At 45.5% G+C, this 15,083-nt stretch overlaps 2 protein-coding genes across 4 annotated transcripts in view; one reads left to right on the top strand and one right to left on the bottom strand.

Moving 5' to 3' along the window:
* The window catches only part of LOC26514097 (catenin delta-2), a 30,646-nt gene extending 29,153 nt beyond the window's left edge, over positions 1-1,493 (bottom strand). Inside the window, exon 1 of one of the 3 annotated variants that reach the window (XM_014903699.3) lies at positions 1,367-1,493. The gene's annotated coding sequence lies outside the window, so the exon portion shown is untranslated. Of the gene's footprint in view, positions 1-1,341 lie in introns of all 3 variants that reach the window. The other 2 variants (XM_032455605.2, XM_014903700.3) reach the window with 2 other exon arrangements.
* On the top strand, positions 550-11,319 carry LOC123257183. The gene is made up of 3 exons (XM_044715165.1): positions 550-595; positions 9,789-10,010; positions 10,126-11,319. Exons 1-3 carry the CDS (start codon positions 565-567, stop codon positions 10,215-10,217), a joined length of 345 nt encoding a protein of 114 aa, XP_044571100.1. The 5' UTR covers positions 550-564; the 3' UTR covers positions 10,218-11,319.
* The last annotated feature ends 3,764 nt before the right edge of the window (positions 11,320-15,083 follow it).

A 15,083-nucleotide genomic window follows, 5' to 3' on the forward strand; every position in this document is an offset into this window, starting at 1 on the left:
GAGATTAAAAGTAAACTAATTTCACAATATTCCAATATTCACCTAATAAATTGGGAAAATATTGAAAATACTTCAAAATTTGGTCGGAAGTGAAGAGGTATCGGGATTCTGCTGGCAACAACCCCTATGAGGACCTGGTGAATTTGGCTCTCAGCCTGCTTTTATTGCCATGGTCATAAGCTGAGGTAGAGAGAGTTTTTAGCCAAGTAAACTTGGTGAAAACCAAAATTAGGAACAGTTTAGAGGTAGATACATTAAATGACATTTTGGTAATCAGATCATAATTATAACTTGCCTAAAAAGTAGCTTCAATTAATTGGCTCCATGGCTACTTATGAGGACAGCAATAAAGACGAAAGAAAAATTATCAAAGATACCTTAAAACTAGTATCTTAATAATAAAAAATATAATTTGTCTAAATAAACTTTTTGTCTATTTTTCTATCCTTTTTATAATATTTTCATCCTATTTTTCCTGTTTTTTTCTCAATTTGTCTTTTTTATTCGAAAAAATATTGGCATCACTAACTCTCATTGCTCTCTCACATCAGCAGTCGTTCGGAAATGTTCGGGTGTTGTCTGTGTTCGGCTCCCGGTATGGATAGCTAGCTCTGTATTAAGCCATAGATTACAAAATGTTAACACTATGCTACATATGTATGTACATACATACATATCTAGACTAGATTCTAGACGAATGTTCATCCATATCCTATGTGTTTTTCGTTCGATGTACATATGTAATTTTTTTTAAAGTTCAAGAACTAACCGAAAATAGTTTTAGATTCTTATTTTTTTTTTGTTCCATAAAAACACCCTTTTTTTTGGAAATAAAATATTTGGAATATTTTAGTTGAAAGCCATCATTTGCTTTATATACATAAATAGCAATTTTTTTCGATTACAGTATACATACATATATAATTATTATCATATGAATTTTTGCGAGTGCAAGTTTTCGCTCTACGTGAAAATATTTATATTCAATAACGAAAATCTGTATGTACATATGAATGTATCTACTCGTAGTGTGTATATGTATATACTGTCGACCGTTAATTTCAGTATATTTATACATATGTATGTAAATTTAGAAACACAACCACACCCCCTGTGTATATTAAAATCTTATACTGCCCAAATAAACAAGCATATTTTCATTATTAAGCTTGTATTAGAAAACATATCATATTTACATAATTAGAAACTTTATTGATCTTTTTTTAAAACTTTCAATTACACGAATTACACATTCCCGTTTACTTTTCAAATTATTTATATTTTAACATTTTAGCTCTATAACCTCAGAAACAAATAAAATATACAATAAAATACAATTACCGGTTTAATATTAACTAACACTTACTATAAGATTTATAATTCAATAATTTTTCCCGAATAATTTCTCTTATGTCTAGATAATAATAATAAATGTAACATCGTACCCGATGAACAAAAATTGTTCGATAGTCTAGTACTATTTATCGGAAATGAATTAAAGGCTATAATGTCGTAAAGTTGTGACAAATTGACGCTTATAATACTGATTTTTCAGTATTCCCTCTAAATCCTTTTTACGAAAATTTTCCTGCACCTTTCGCGGTATTCCGGTCGCTCCGCAGCATCCAGCGTTGAGCCGCACTCCCGCGTTAACTTTACTTCTTCGTTCGTCTTTAACACTTCAAACCTATCACAAATTTGTAATCAACAAAATCATTGATTTTGTTACAATACATTTTGCTATTAATCAAACCGAATTTGTATTTATTAAAAACCTGGTATTCTGAACGTTAATTTCAGCTACCAGACGCTCGGTAACTTAGCACTGACTGTTTATGGTTATTCCGCTAGCGGCAAATACCGCGGCTAGTTCACTGGGTTTGCGGAACGTTCCACCAAATTTATATATTCAACATGACTGCCGGAGCCCAGTCATAAAACAAATTGCCTTTTTAATTTATGCATTCTTTTCGTGCATTCAGATTCGGTAGTCTTCTTCTCCTGGTTCAGGGGTCCTTGAAGGGTTTGAGTTCCCGATTCGGTCGGGGCCCTTGTTGTGCAGAATCACGTATCACTGTGTTCGTTGGGTTCGAGACCCGGGAAGGGGCACTCGTGACCGGTTCTCGTCACTCTGGTGGGAGTTGCCTTTAACATACATGGCGACATGGCGACCCGCCTTTCGTACACAAACCAACAGTGTATATGCGTGTATGTTTTATTCTGCTGGGAGTACAAGTTATAGAGAAAAGTGTGATCCTAATGAAGATATCTAACCCCAATATAACCTCCCACACTCCATGGCTTTCGACGACAAACTCACCACGAGCGCGCCATAATTATCTTTCTAGTGTGCCCAATCTCTTCATGAGGGCATCCCCACCTCCGTGAAGAACCCCTTCACACAAATCCAAAGCCACCAACTTTGAAGCGGGGCGCATTATCCAGCGAGTCCGATCTACATCGATGATTCTAACGCGGGCTCGTCTGACCTCACCATCTGTTTCAGCAAAGGCTTCCTCCACGACGCCTTTCCGCGTCGATGTCTCCTCGATGAATCGGCTTCTCTCTGCGGAACCACTTTTCTCTCCGTGTCAGCGTGGGTAGGTACTCCAAGACCCACCTCTTCCAGAAACGGTTCCTCAACATCCTTACCACGCGCCATTGCATCCAGGCCGGGGGTATCCGGTGGGCAAACTGCTTCATTGAGTAGATCATTTGGCATAAGAGGGGCTTCCTGGTCCGCAATCACTGGCAAATGGGTGAGCGGACGAGAATTAACAATATTCTCTGCCTCTATCAAGAAACTTTCCAGATCGTGCTCCTTCGGCGCCACTTCCTTCACTGTGTGACGCAGCATCCTCTTCACGCCCCACTCAGACTCCACCTTCTGACGGGTCGGGGCAATTAAAGATCCATTCAATGCCCTTACTTGACAGCTCCCACTGGATCCTCTCGAGTTGGAAGATCTCCGCAAATCTCTTGTCCGCCCTGTCCGCTCCAACAAAGTTCTTGCCGTTGTTGCTGCGCAGTCTATGTACAGGCCCTCGAAGGCAGATGAAATTCCTGATTACAATTATGCAGGAATCCGTGGACAGATCATGTGCCAGTTCCAAATGATTTGCCCTGGTCGTCAGGCACGTAAACAAGGCCACCCACCGTTTCTCTTGGTGCCGAGCAACCGTCACTAGCAGTGGTCCAAAGTAGTCGAGGCCCGTGCTCTTAAACGGCCAGACACTGGCCTCCAGACGATCCTCTGGCAGGGCTCCCATAATGGGCGGCATTGGCCGTGCTCCGTGTAGCTTACACTCGCTGCATCCCGAGATCACACTGCGAAGCAATCTCCCTAGTCTCGTAATCCAGAACCTGGTCCAGATTTCCGTCATCGTAGCATCCACGTTTTGATGCTTCATCCTCACATGGGCATCGCGCCAATCATCTCCATGAGACCGTGCCAGTGGAAGACGATCACTGGCTTCCTGGCGCTGTACGGTATACATAGCGCCGCATCAATCCTGCCATACGCTCGCAGGACTCCATTGTCATCTGGGTATGACGCCAGTCCATATATGTCGCTTCCTTTAGCGGCGTCCAGGCCATTCTCTGCTCCTGCATTCTCTCCTCCTATCCTCACATTGTGCTCTACGGACTAACAAGTCCTCAGCTGCTTCACACTCAGCTACAGTGAGGCCGTAGTTCTTAAGCTCATCTCGTTGTCCACGGCATCGACGTGTGAACCTTAGGACCCAGGCCGTAGTCCTCAACAATCGCCTGTAGCTTGAGAATCTCTGTAGCGATATGAACGTGCCACTCGTGCCAACGAGCACAAACTCACTAGGCATCTCCTCTTCATCTTATGCATCCGCTTCGTCGGCGGATGCAGTTCCCGGCCAGCTGCCCGCTGGTCTCCTCAGGTGTGCCGGCCCACTTAACCGCGTGACTCCTCGCTCAGGTCTACGCTGCGTTGCGCCCGAGTCGCATCATCCGCCACGTTGTCGGCGGCTGGTAGCCATCTCCATTGGGCCACCTTCTTTGACTCCAGAACCTCGGCTACTCTGTTCCCTTCGAACTGCTTGTAGCGCCTGTGCGTGCTGCCAATCCAACGCAGCACTGTCTTCGAGTCCGTCCATAGCACCATCTCTGCAACGGGCATACTATAGTCCTGCCTGACTGTGTCCATTAATCCTAGAACTGCTGCCTGCAGCTCCAACCGTGGAATCGTCATCGTTCGCATCGGTGCACACTTCGTCTTTGCGCACACGAACCTCACTTGCACGGCGCCGTCCTCATACGTGATCCTCCAGTAGACCACTGCCGCGAATGCTGACTGACTCGCATCCACTCGCATCTTCACCAGCCCAGATCCAAAATAGTGACGTGGGATCCGAAAGTATTCCACTTTATCCATTTCCTTACGCCAATCCATAAAGGCGTTGTACATCTCAGCCGGCAGTGGCTCATCCCATGGGATCCTCCTTCTCCAGACCGCTCGCAACAATAACTTCGCTGTTATCATCAGGCAACACAGAAATCCCAAGGGGTCAAACGTTGACATGACCATACTCAAGAATTCCCTTTTTGTGGAAATTCTCTTCCCATCGGACATGATGGGAACAACTTTGTGGTACTTCACTCGAAACTTGAAGTCGTCCGTGGCTGAGTGCCACCGCATTCCCAAAATCTTTTGCTCGGCCTCACCCCATCCAATACTCTGGGCGTGATCACTGGGTCAGAGCATCCTCTCTATTGAAGGCGAACTAGAGGAAAACTTGCAAAGCTCAAAACCGCCTTCTGCTTGTATCTCTTTCACTCTGGTATATACTTCAATTAAAGGTGGGCATGGGCTCGTGTGAGCGCGCGTGTTCGTGTTAAAAATTAAAATTTAACACGAAAATTAAAATTTTCGTCCGTTTTCGTGCCGACCTTCCACAACACGACAAAACACGATGCAAAATTTTTTGCAACGTTGTAATTCGATTTTGTCATTTCAACCGTAATGCCGTTTCAACCGTAAAATATTTTGTACAACATTGTCATTCGATCGTGGCTCCTTTCGACAATGTTCAGCTTAAGCTTCTCAATGACATAGTTGACCACCTCTATATTTTGTGTAAACCCAATAAAATGTGCGAAAAAATTCATAAAGTAAAAGTTCAACTTCATCCTACTGAAGTTCAACTTTTACTTTTCTTTTAAAGAGCTTTAAAAGAAAATGATCCGGATTACAAGCTTGTGAAACCGGAAAATTCTAAAAGTGATCTGGGGCAAATATTTTCATTGATTGAGAAGTGCGCTGAAAATATTAATTTTGTTTTGTATTATTTTTATAGAAGTTTCTCCATGTAGTTATAAGTAGCTTGTTTTTGTATGTAGATCCGTTCCCAATTTATTTTTAAAGATAGCTGATGTTTAGTTTAGTCATTCTTTATTTTTGATTATGTTCGGAGCAGCTGTTGTTGCCGCTCCGAGGTCAAGGGAGTTTCTGATTTTACAAATTTACTTAGGAGTTAAGGAAGTCTAAGTCTCGTAGCTGAGCTGCCAAAAACGGCAGCGGAGAGACGGTTATTTATTCTTAAGTATGGCCGTCAGCCAACGGGTACTACAGGGGGAGAAACGCATGATTTCATGTGCCGTAACTGTGTACACCGCTGGTAGTGCGACTAATCTCTCCACGTGAGGGCGGCTGGTAACAGGTCCCGGTAAGGAGAAGAACACTCCCTTCCTCAAATCACCCCAATCCAAGGTGGAACAGCATATGCCGAGGGATGCATGTCCGGGGGGGTGCACGGACGTTAATATGCGGAATCTGGGGGACCGGCCGACCCCTCAGTTTCAATCAGGCTTATCATGATAAGCGGGCTGGGGGCAAGACCTCAGGGTCGAGCTCCTCTCGCACCGGCGGCATCCCTAAGGAAGGCCCCGGTCCGGCGACTGCTGGCCCCTTGCAGCGGAAGGGCTCCTACAAGGATAGGAGGAGAGCGGCCTTCATTCTCATGAGGGCAGACCCATCGGAGGAATCCAACCCCGACCAGGCTGAGATCATAAAGTGGGCGAGGGAAATCCTGCCTGACTTTCAGGCAGCAAAAGCGGGTGTGAGACTGGATCCGAAGAAGCCGACAGAAGTAGGCGACTCTGCCAAGGATAGAGCACAAAGTGCGAAGAGGCAGAAGTCGACGGACGGTGGAGCGCCCCTAGCAAAGAAAAAAAAGGTGCAGACGCAACAAAGTAACAGATCCTTCGCAGAGGTTACTAAGGGCAGGACCATCATTGGGGTCGTTGACAACGGCTCCAAAGATGGCCTGATTCCCAAGGAGCTTTGGCGGAGGGTGGTGAAGAGCAGCATGGGCGCTTCATGGAGGAGATGCTCAAGAACGGAGGACCTCCACCGGACTGCGAAGACGCAGGGTGGTTCCAAGATAGCATCAAGGTGATAGCGTGCCAAGATGCGAGGTCTGTAAGCCTCTACAAGCGCATGATTGCGTCGCTTGGAGAGGTTTACCCAGGAGCCAGTCTGGAGGCGGTGGACTGGGACAAGATCCCCAGCAAACCGAGGGCCCGCGTATGGCTGACAGAGAAGCCGGCGGACCCTGCTACCATACTGGCCATGCTAAAAATGTGCAATCCCACACTCCCTACTGCGGACTGGAGAGTCGCCAAGGTGGAGGAAGCAGTGGGACTAAGAAGGCAGGTATAAGAGCTAGACTTGGGGGAACCGACCGAAGAGGTCCGCCGAGAAGGAATGTCAGACGTGGAGGAGGACATTCTGGAAGGGTACACCTCAGAGGAGAGTGACCTGGCAAGGGCTCTTGGGGGCGTCGGCATGGAGGAGGACTTACTGCTAGGCTCCGACACCGAGGCTGAGGTTACTGTGGTGGAAAATCTAAAGGATGTCTCTGACATTCCTGCAGATAAATCTCCACCACAGTAAGGTGGCATCCGTCGCCCTCCTGCTCCATCTCGCAGAGAGTGGAGCTGACGTGGCCCTCATCCAAGAACCCTGGGTCCATGGAGACAGGATTCTCGGTTTGGGGGCGTCGGATTTCAGGCTGTACACAGCCGATGTAGCGAGCATGCATTCTCGCAAAAAAGAGCCTTAACATGCACACTTTTTTTTTTTGCAACATGCATGGGCGGTGGACAACCTCAAGCCAGGAATCCCTGGAGACCCTTATAAATGCACACTTCCCGGGTTGCTCATCGAAAGAAACAACCCAGGAGATGCGTAGCCAGGGCCATCAGGGCCTACTCAACTACCTACTTAGTGACAGAAATCTTAAGTGGGCAATAGAAAGTTTTAAACTCTTCAAATCTCCGGGCCCGGACGGTATTATACCGGCTCAGTTATCCAGGGACGGTATTAACCTAAGGAAATGGATCAAGAAAATCTTCAGTACAGTCTGCACTACTGATATGGTACCAAAGGCATGGCTGTGCACGAATGTTGTATTCATACCCAAGGCGGGGAAACCATCCCACTGCACCCCCAAGGACTTCAGACCTATAAGTCTGCCTTCCTTCCTCCTTAAGACTATGGAAAGACTCCTGAGTCTCCATCTCCAACTAACCATTAACCCAAGGGACATCTCATGCTCTCAGCATGCTTACAAAAGGGGCCGATCAACAGAAACAGCCCTGCACGAAATCACTATGATCGCTGAGCGAGCGATCAACTTTAAGGAATACGCACTTGTTGCTTTCCTAGACATAGAAGGGGCCTTCAACAACATCTTGCCGTGCTCAATCATTGATGCACTGACGGGACTTGGAATAGACGACCGATCAATTGACCTAATACGGCAGATCCTGGTCAACAGGAGTGTCGAGGCTACTCTTGGAGGTTCGACTATTCGAAGATACGTCAAGAGGGGCACCCCGCAAGGAGGTGTACTCTCACCACTACTCTGGAACGTGGCGGTTAAAAGCCTACTACGGGGAATCACTAGTTCTTAGCAATAGTGCGAAGTACCTAGGCATCACTCTAGACAGGAAACTGGACTGGAAGCTAAACACCGCAGATAGGACTAAGAAATCGGCAATAGCACTCTATACCTGCCGCAAGGCAGTAGGCCTGAAATGGGGAAAGTCCCCCAAGATAGTCAGATACACAGCGATCATCAGACCAATCTTATTCTATGGAGTTGTGGTCTGGTGGCCAGCCCTGGACAACTCCTTATGCAGGGACAGGTTCAGGAAGACGCAGCGCATGGCGGAAGTCTGTATAACAGGCAGTCTAGCGACGCTCTAGATATCATCCTTGACCTACTACCAGTAGAACTGATGGGGGTAAAGATAGCCACACTGGCGGCAATAAGACTGCGAGAGGCGAATCTATGGAGCAAGAATAGTTTTGGTCATACCAGACTGAACCTACATCACTTCATGCCTGAGGGGGGCACGGACTACTGCGTGCCCATCGTCCAACCCACCAATAATTACAGAATCATCATCCCCTCGAGGGAGGAATGGGACGCCCGGACACCGGGACCGAGGGCTCCATTCACATCTACACAGATGGATCAAAACTTAACGGCCAGGTGGGAGGCGGTTACTTTTGTGAACATTTGAGCCTAAAGGAGTCCTTCAGACTCCCTGACCACTGCAGTGTTTTCCAGGCTGAAGTATAAGCCATTAGGGAAGCACTGGAATCCCCAGCACTAAGGGGCAATCGGGATATAATATGCATCTTCTCCGACAGTCAAGCAGCCCTCAAGGCACTAGACGGATTCTCGTCCAACTCCAGGACAGTCAATGACTGTCGCAGATCTCTCAACGAGATGGCTGAACAGCATGACATCTACCTCATTTGGGTTCCCGGTCACAGGGATCACGAGGGAAACTGCGCTGCAGACGAACTAGCTAGGGCAGGGATTACCTACCCTCTCCTACCGGAGAAAGAATTAGTAGGCATACCCTTGGCTACTTGCAGGCTAAAGTGCAGGGAGTTTTTTGACCTGGCAGCCAACAGGAAATGGGGAAACCTCCAGACCTGCAGAACCTCACGTCTGATCTGGCCGACACGCTCCCAGAAAAGATCAGCGAGACTTATTGCTCTCACCAGACCAGACTGCAGCCTAGCGATTGGGGTAATAACTGGGCATTGGCTGATAGGTGAACACGCGGCCAGGCTTGCAGTCCCCCCCCATGATTATTGCAGGAGCTGCAGGAATGAAGAGGAGGTGGAATCGGTCACGCACCTCCTATGCCACTGCCCGGCACTTGGTCGCAGCAGACTCAAACACTTCGGGTACGCAGAACTCACGGACCTCAACGATCTCTCCTCGCGGACTGGTTGCCTTCATTAAAAAAGCAGGTTGGGACCATGGGCCACCACAGACAATCTAGGCATACATGCACCCCTGGTAGACAGGAAGGGGGGGGGGGGGTAACACTTAGGTGAAACCCTTGCCCCAGCGGTAACACAAGGAGCCCTAGCGGCTCAAGTGGAAGCGGAGGGGTCTTCTATGACCCCCTAGCATCACCGCCTTAACCTAACCTAACCCAACCATTCTTAAGTATATAGCAATGTTAAGTATATATGTTCGCTTAGGCGGAGTTATGTGGACATGCATAAGGTTCACTCGTGTTACATATATGCGGGCATATGCACTTTTCGGCGTACAGCAAAGGCACAGCGGGCGATTCATATTTCGGTGCACTTAGGTTTATGACCGAGACCTTGAATAATGTAAACACTGCGACAAAGTGTTACAGTGTGTACCCTTTAAGTACTCTTGGTACAGTGGCTGGTCGATATATACATATATATAAAATATTAATTGTGCATATTACAGTTTGCTGCATAAAATGCAAGATGGTTTTCTCCTATACAGCCAAGACAGGCATTGGAACTTTATTGCGACACGAATGTGATGTAGTAAAGGGAAAACTTACCAATCAGCCATCTATCAAGGAATTTGTGAAACATGATTTTCCCAGGAGCGTGCTTTGCAATTTGGCATGCAAGCAACTGAAACTAGTTGTCAAAGACTTGCAGCGTCTGAATGCTACTGAAGGTAAAACAATTCATACACAAATTTGTTTTTTTTTATTTACATATTTTTTCTCCATATACACAACTAGTATCTTTACAAATATTTAACTTAAGATTACATTACCTAATACTTGTAGGTGAAGGATTCCAAGAATACGTCCAAGAGGTCATCAATGTTGTTTCTACCTATGGCAAACAAAATTTTAAGGACTTGGTAGTGTCGAGGTGAACTTTAACCCGAGATATTATGGTGACGGAGTATACCAGAATCAACTCGGAGCCACAAAAAACTCTACATTTGTATGAGCTAGCAGTTACTACGGATATGTGGACAGATACTTACACCCAAAGAAGTTGTATATCATTAAGCGCCCATTATATAACAAACTTATTTGAGCTTAAAGTTTCTATATTAGGTATCAAAGAATTTACCTCGGAAAAGAAAACGGCTGTTAACATTTTGACCCACGTTCAAAATATCTTAGAGAAGTACGATTTAAAATCAAGTTTGCATAAGTAATTGTAACCGACAATGGCGCAAATGATGTCGCAGCTTTTAACAAGTACAAACGAATTTCATGCGCCTGCCATAACTTAAATTTAGTTATGGAGGACGTTTTAGAAAGGAATCGTAATCAGAAACTTGAAATTCTTTTGGATAAATGTAAAAAATTGGTTGGATATTTTAAGCATTCCGAGTTGAACAACAAAATTAACTATGAGTCTGAAACAAGATGTAAGAACTCGATTCTTGAAGGGCAACAGGAAATTGAAAAACTACTTTTCGAAAAAAAAGAACTTAAACGAATAGCCAATATAGATTTTGTTTTCATGAAACATCTTATTCATTTTCTTGAATCCTTTAAAGAATGCTCCGAGCAGCTGAGTTCAGAGAAACAACCAACGATGCATATTTACGTACTCTGGTTTGAAAAGTTAAAAAAACATTGCAATTCACTTAATGAGTTTGTAGATGCAGATATTATAAGTCAACTAATATCTAATACGTTAAATTCATTTCAAAAACGCTTTCAGCCAGCAACTATATATTTGGTTGACCTCTGTTGTGCTATTAATAGTTTTTAATAGCTGCCAAATGAATTAAAATTCCAGAGTTCAATATCAATCCAACTTCAGTCTTTATTTTCGAGGGTTCAACTCTAACCCAACTTGCAGTCGCTTCCAACCAAGAACAAAATTACAAGTGGCAAAGCTTAGCAATATGAATTTACCAATAAGAACGCACACAAATGCAAGATTTGCAGCTTTACAAAAAAACTCCCCAAAGCGCATACGCTACAAATAACAATAAAGCGCATCCGAAACTGGGAGACAAAACAGAGAAGAATACATGCTGACAACAACAGCTGCAGTTTAGCATATTAGAATTATTTTATATGCATTCTTTGGTGGCTGCTTGGCCCAACATCCTCCCCCCATTGAAGGGTGGGCCTTCAATAACAATGTTGGAAGAGGCAGCAGTCACATTATTGCAGAGGTTATTCCATGGGTTGTCCTCCCTACCACAGAGCGCCGACACATCCCGTGATAGTCTACCGTGGCCAGAAAACGCCCAGCCAAATCGAGTGTTCTGAGCAATTGGGAGCCCGTGACCTAACTGGATTTGGCCAGCCGACAACAGGTTAAAGAATAAGCCGGCTCCAATCAGCAGGTCCACTCGCTGCGTTTTGTGGAAGTTGGGGTCAGCTAGATCCATATTGCCAGGAATCTTCCAGCCCGAAGCATCTATGTTCTGGCTAGGCTGATAGTCCGTTATATGTGAAGCTACAACAGCCTCAATTTCCACTGAATATGTGCTAAGACGGGACTTCAAGCTTACATTAACGGATGCTCCATCTGTTTCAAATCCAGCGCCGCCGAAACCGGCCACCGTTGTGGAGCATTTGGGGCGGCCAAGCTGAAGTTCATTCGCCAGCCGCGACGAGATGAGGTGCACTTGTGAACCGGAATCCAATAAAACTCGGCAAGGCAAGAAGGCTCCAGATCGACCACGAACGAGTACATTGGCTGTTGGCAGGAGCACTAGCTCAGCATTGCGATCCTGGGTCACAACAGTGTTAATTGAGCGGGATGGGTTCGCACCAGCAACTGCACCGATGGGACGTGAGACTCGTGCGGGTGAAACCTGCCCGCGAGGGTGCAACAGAATAAGATGACGGTGATTGCACGTCGAGCAGCGGGAAGCTGAGCATCCGCGAGCGAGATGGCCATCCTCCAGACAAACAAAACAGCGAGCCAGACGCCGCACTTCGTCATACCGTTCCTCAATTGGCAAAGCACTGAACTTTGGACAAGCAGGAAGCTCGTGTGCCGAAACACCACACAGGGCGCATAGAGCAGGACTGGCGTTAATAACCATGCACGAGGATCGGTTATTGGACGATCTACCTCGCCCTACTTGGTTAACTGGTGAATACGCCAAAGAAAAGTCAACGCTTTCGAGAGTCCGGCACCTTTGCTCTAAGAATCGGGCCATAGACTTCCAAGATGGAAGGCTGTCATCAGTGCTTCCTGCCAGAGAGTCTTCCCATTTGGCCTTTGTAGCAGGGTCCAGCTTTTGGAAGATGATCTGGATGAGGAGGCACCCTTGAATGGTAGCATCCAACAGCGTAGAGAGAGCAGCAACCCGCATAGAACGCTTGGCCGCCTCCACCTGGATGTCAACGTGCACGTCCGTAGCCAGCTGAGAGAATCGCCAATATAAATCGCTCCCGATCTCGCTGTTGTTTAGCTCCTCCAATTCCACCTGCAGCGTGGTGAAACGGTCGCGCATACGCTTCTCCATAGACTCGAGGGTCAGAATGGTTGAATCGTCGGTCTGCATCGCAGCCTTGACCTTCCGATGCAGCACCTCCATTTCCTGACATGTTACCTCTGCGCGTCTCCGCAGCATCCTTTCTTGCTTGACGCAGCAGATGCAGTAGCTTCAGCTCCAGATTCCATTGTGCAATTAAATTAAAATGCAACTTTGCGACAACAAAACCAACAACGGTGTTTTAGTGGCACTTTTAATGCTGATCACCATAATTGAACGGGATGATATCACGTCGAGGTCACCAAAATGTTGTGCTATTAATAGTTTTTAATAGCGGCCAAATGAATTAAAATTCCAGAGTTCAATTTCAATCCAACTTCAGTCTATATTTTCGAGGGTTCAACTCTAACCCAACTTGCAGTCGCTCCAATCAATAACAAAATTACAATTGGCAAAGCTTAGCAATATGAATTTAGCAATATGAACGCACACAAATGCAAGATTTGCTAGTGTGCTAGTGTTACTGGGAGACAAAACAGAGACGAATCATGCTGATAACAACAGCTGCAGCTTAGCATATTATAATTATTTTATATGCATTCTTTGGTGGCTGCTTGGCCCAACAGCCTCTTTTTAAATCCGCCATTTAAAGAATTAAAATTTTTAGGGGAAGAGAAAAAACACCATTTAATTCTAACAGTTAAAAATATGATAAGTGAATTGAAAAAAAATCTTGATGTTAATTTTGAATCTGAATCTGAAAACAGCCCACAAAAAATACCAATCACAATTTCGGAGAGTTTTTTGATAATTGACAGACTAAAAAATTTAAATTAATTTAATCTGATACACATATAGAAATTGACAACTATTTGTGTAATGAATACAGTGCAGATACACCTATATTAACATTTTGGGTAAATGCACATAATTTAAAAATGTTGCGAATGTTGGCAAAACAAGTTCTTAACATTCCAGTTAGCTCTGCTACAAGTGAGCGAGTTTTTTCATGTTCAGGGCAAATTTTAAACGATCGTACTAGACTTACAAGTTCTAACTTAGATAAAATATTGTTTTTAAATAAAAATATGTAAAATATTAATAAGATTTTCCTACATATACGTATAAAATACAATATGTGTTAAGATACTTTAATTTTATTATAAAATATAAATATCTATGCCTAAAAAAATAAATAATGTAAATATTATATTTCGTGTTGGGTCGTGTTGGCAAAATTTTTGGCCGTCCGTGTGCGTGCTTGCTATGTTGGGCCATGTCGAAAAATTCAGCCCATGCCCACCTCTAACTTCGTGAATGGCCTTGACTGCTCTGGGATCCGACTCCAGGAATCGCTTGGAATTCACGCCGCACTCGGTGAGCATGCAGCTCCAAATGTCATCACGCACATCTCATAAACGTCGGGGTCCCGTTGGTCTTCCCCATTTCTCCACAGAAATCGTTGCGCATATCTTCGGGTCGGATCAGCACCACGTGAAACATCTCCTTAAAATGGAAGAGGATAGATGTCAAGCCTTATAGTGTTGCGGCCCCATGCTCAGCGCAGAATTCAGCGATACTCCTCCAACTCGTGCCGCTGCATCGAATACCAATCGTATCTTCCCTGGCTTGTTGGGATTCCTCACTCCAAAATGTGGAAAGTACCATGTCCTATCGCTTCCCATAGCGATCTCCTGTCGTTCCAGACGCCGAGCGTATCCATTGACGACATAATCCTTCATAATCCGTGAATATTCCTGGGCGAACCACCCGTCTCGCTTTACTTTCTTCTCGATATTGATCAACCTATTGTACGCCATATCATTACTACGTGGCAGCACAATGTTATCCGATTTCCACAATAATTCCGTCTGGTATCGGCGGCCAATTCGCACCGTGTCCTCCAAGATCTTCTGAGCCCTCACGTCGTCGCTGGCTGTGGCCTCTGACGCCGCCTTCACACCGAAGCTCTCGATCTCGAAGTAGTCCTCGACGATCCGTTCCACATTATCATCCAACGACGTGGCTACCAGACAAGACCTCGGTGATGGCGTGTCTTGTCGTCCTTCTACAGGCCCAAAACCAACCCATCCTAATGCGGTTGCGGCCGCAGCTCCGGCACTGCATTTTCGTAGGGCTTCATCGGTAATCGAGTGTCCTTGTTCACGCTCCTAACATCTCTTCTGTGCAGGCTCTCCAATTGCGGCCTCGCTGTGGCGGTCTCCTGAAACCATCATTGCTTGCCTCATGAAGAAGACGGTGATGCTTTCTCCTGCATCCATTCACGGGGCACTCTCCTGACGCAGCGCACGATCCAGT

The sequence above is a fragment of the Drosophila ananassae genome, chromosome 3L, assembly GCF_017639315.1.
Source record: "Drosophila ananassae strain 14024-0371.13 chromosome 3L, ASM1763931v2, whole genome shotgun sequence".
NCBI lineage: Eukaryota > Metazoa > Arthropoda > Insecta > Diptera > Drosophilidae > Drosophila > Drosophila ananassae.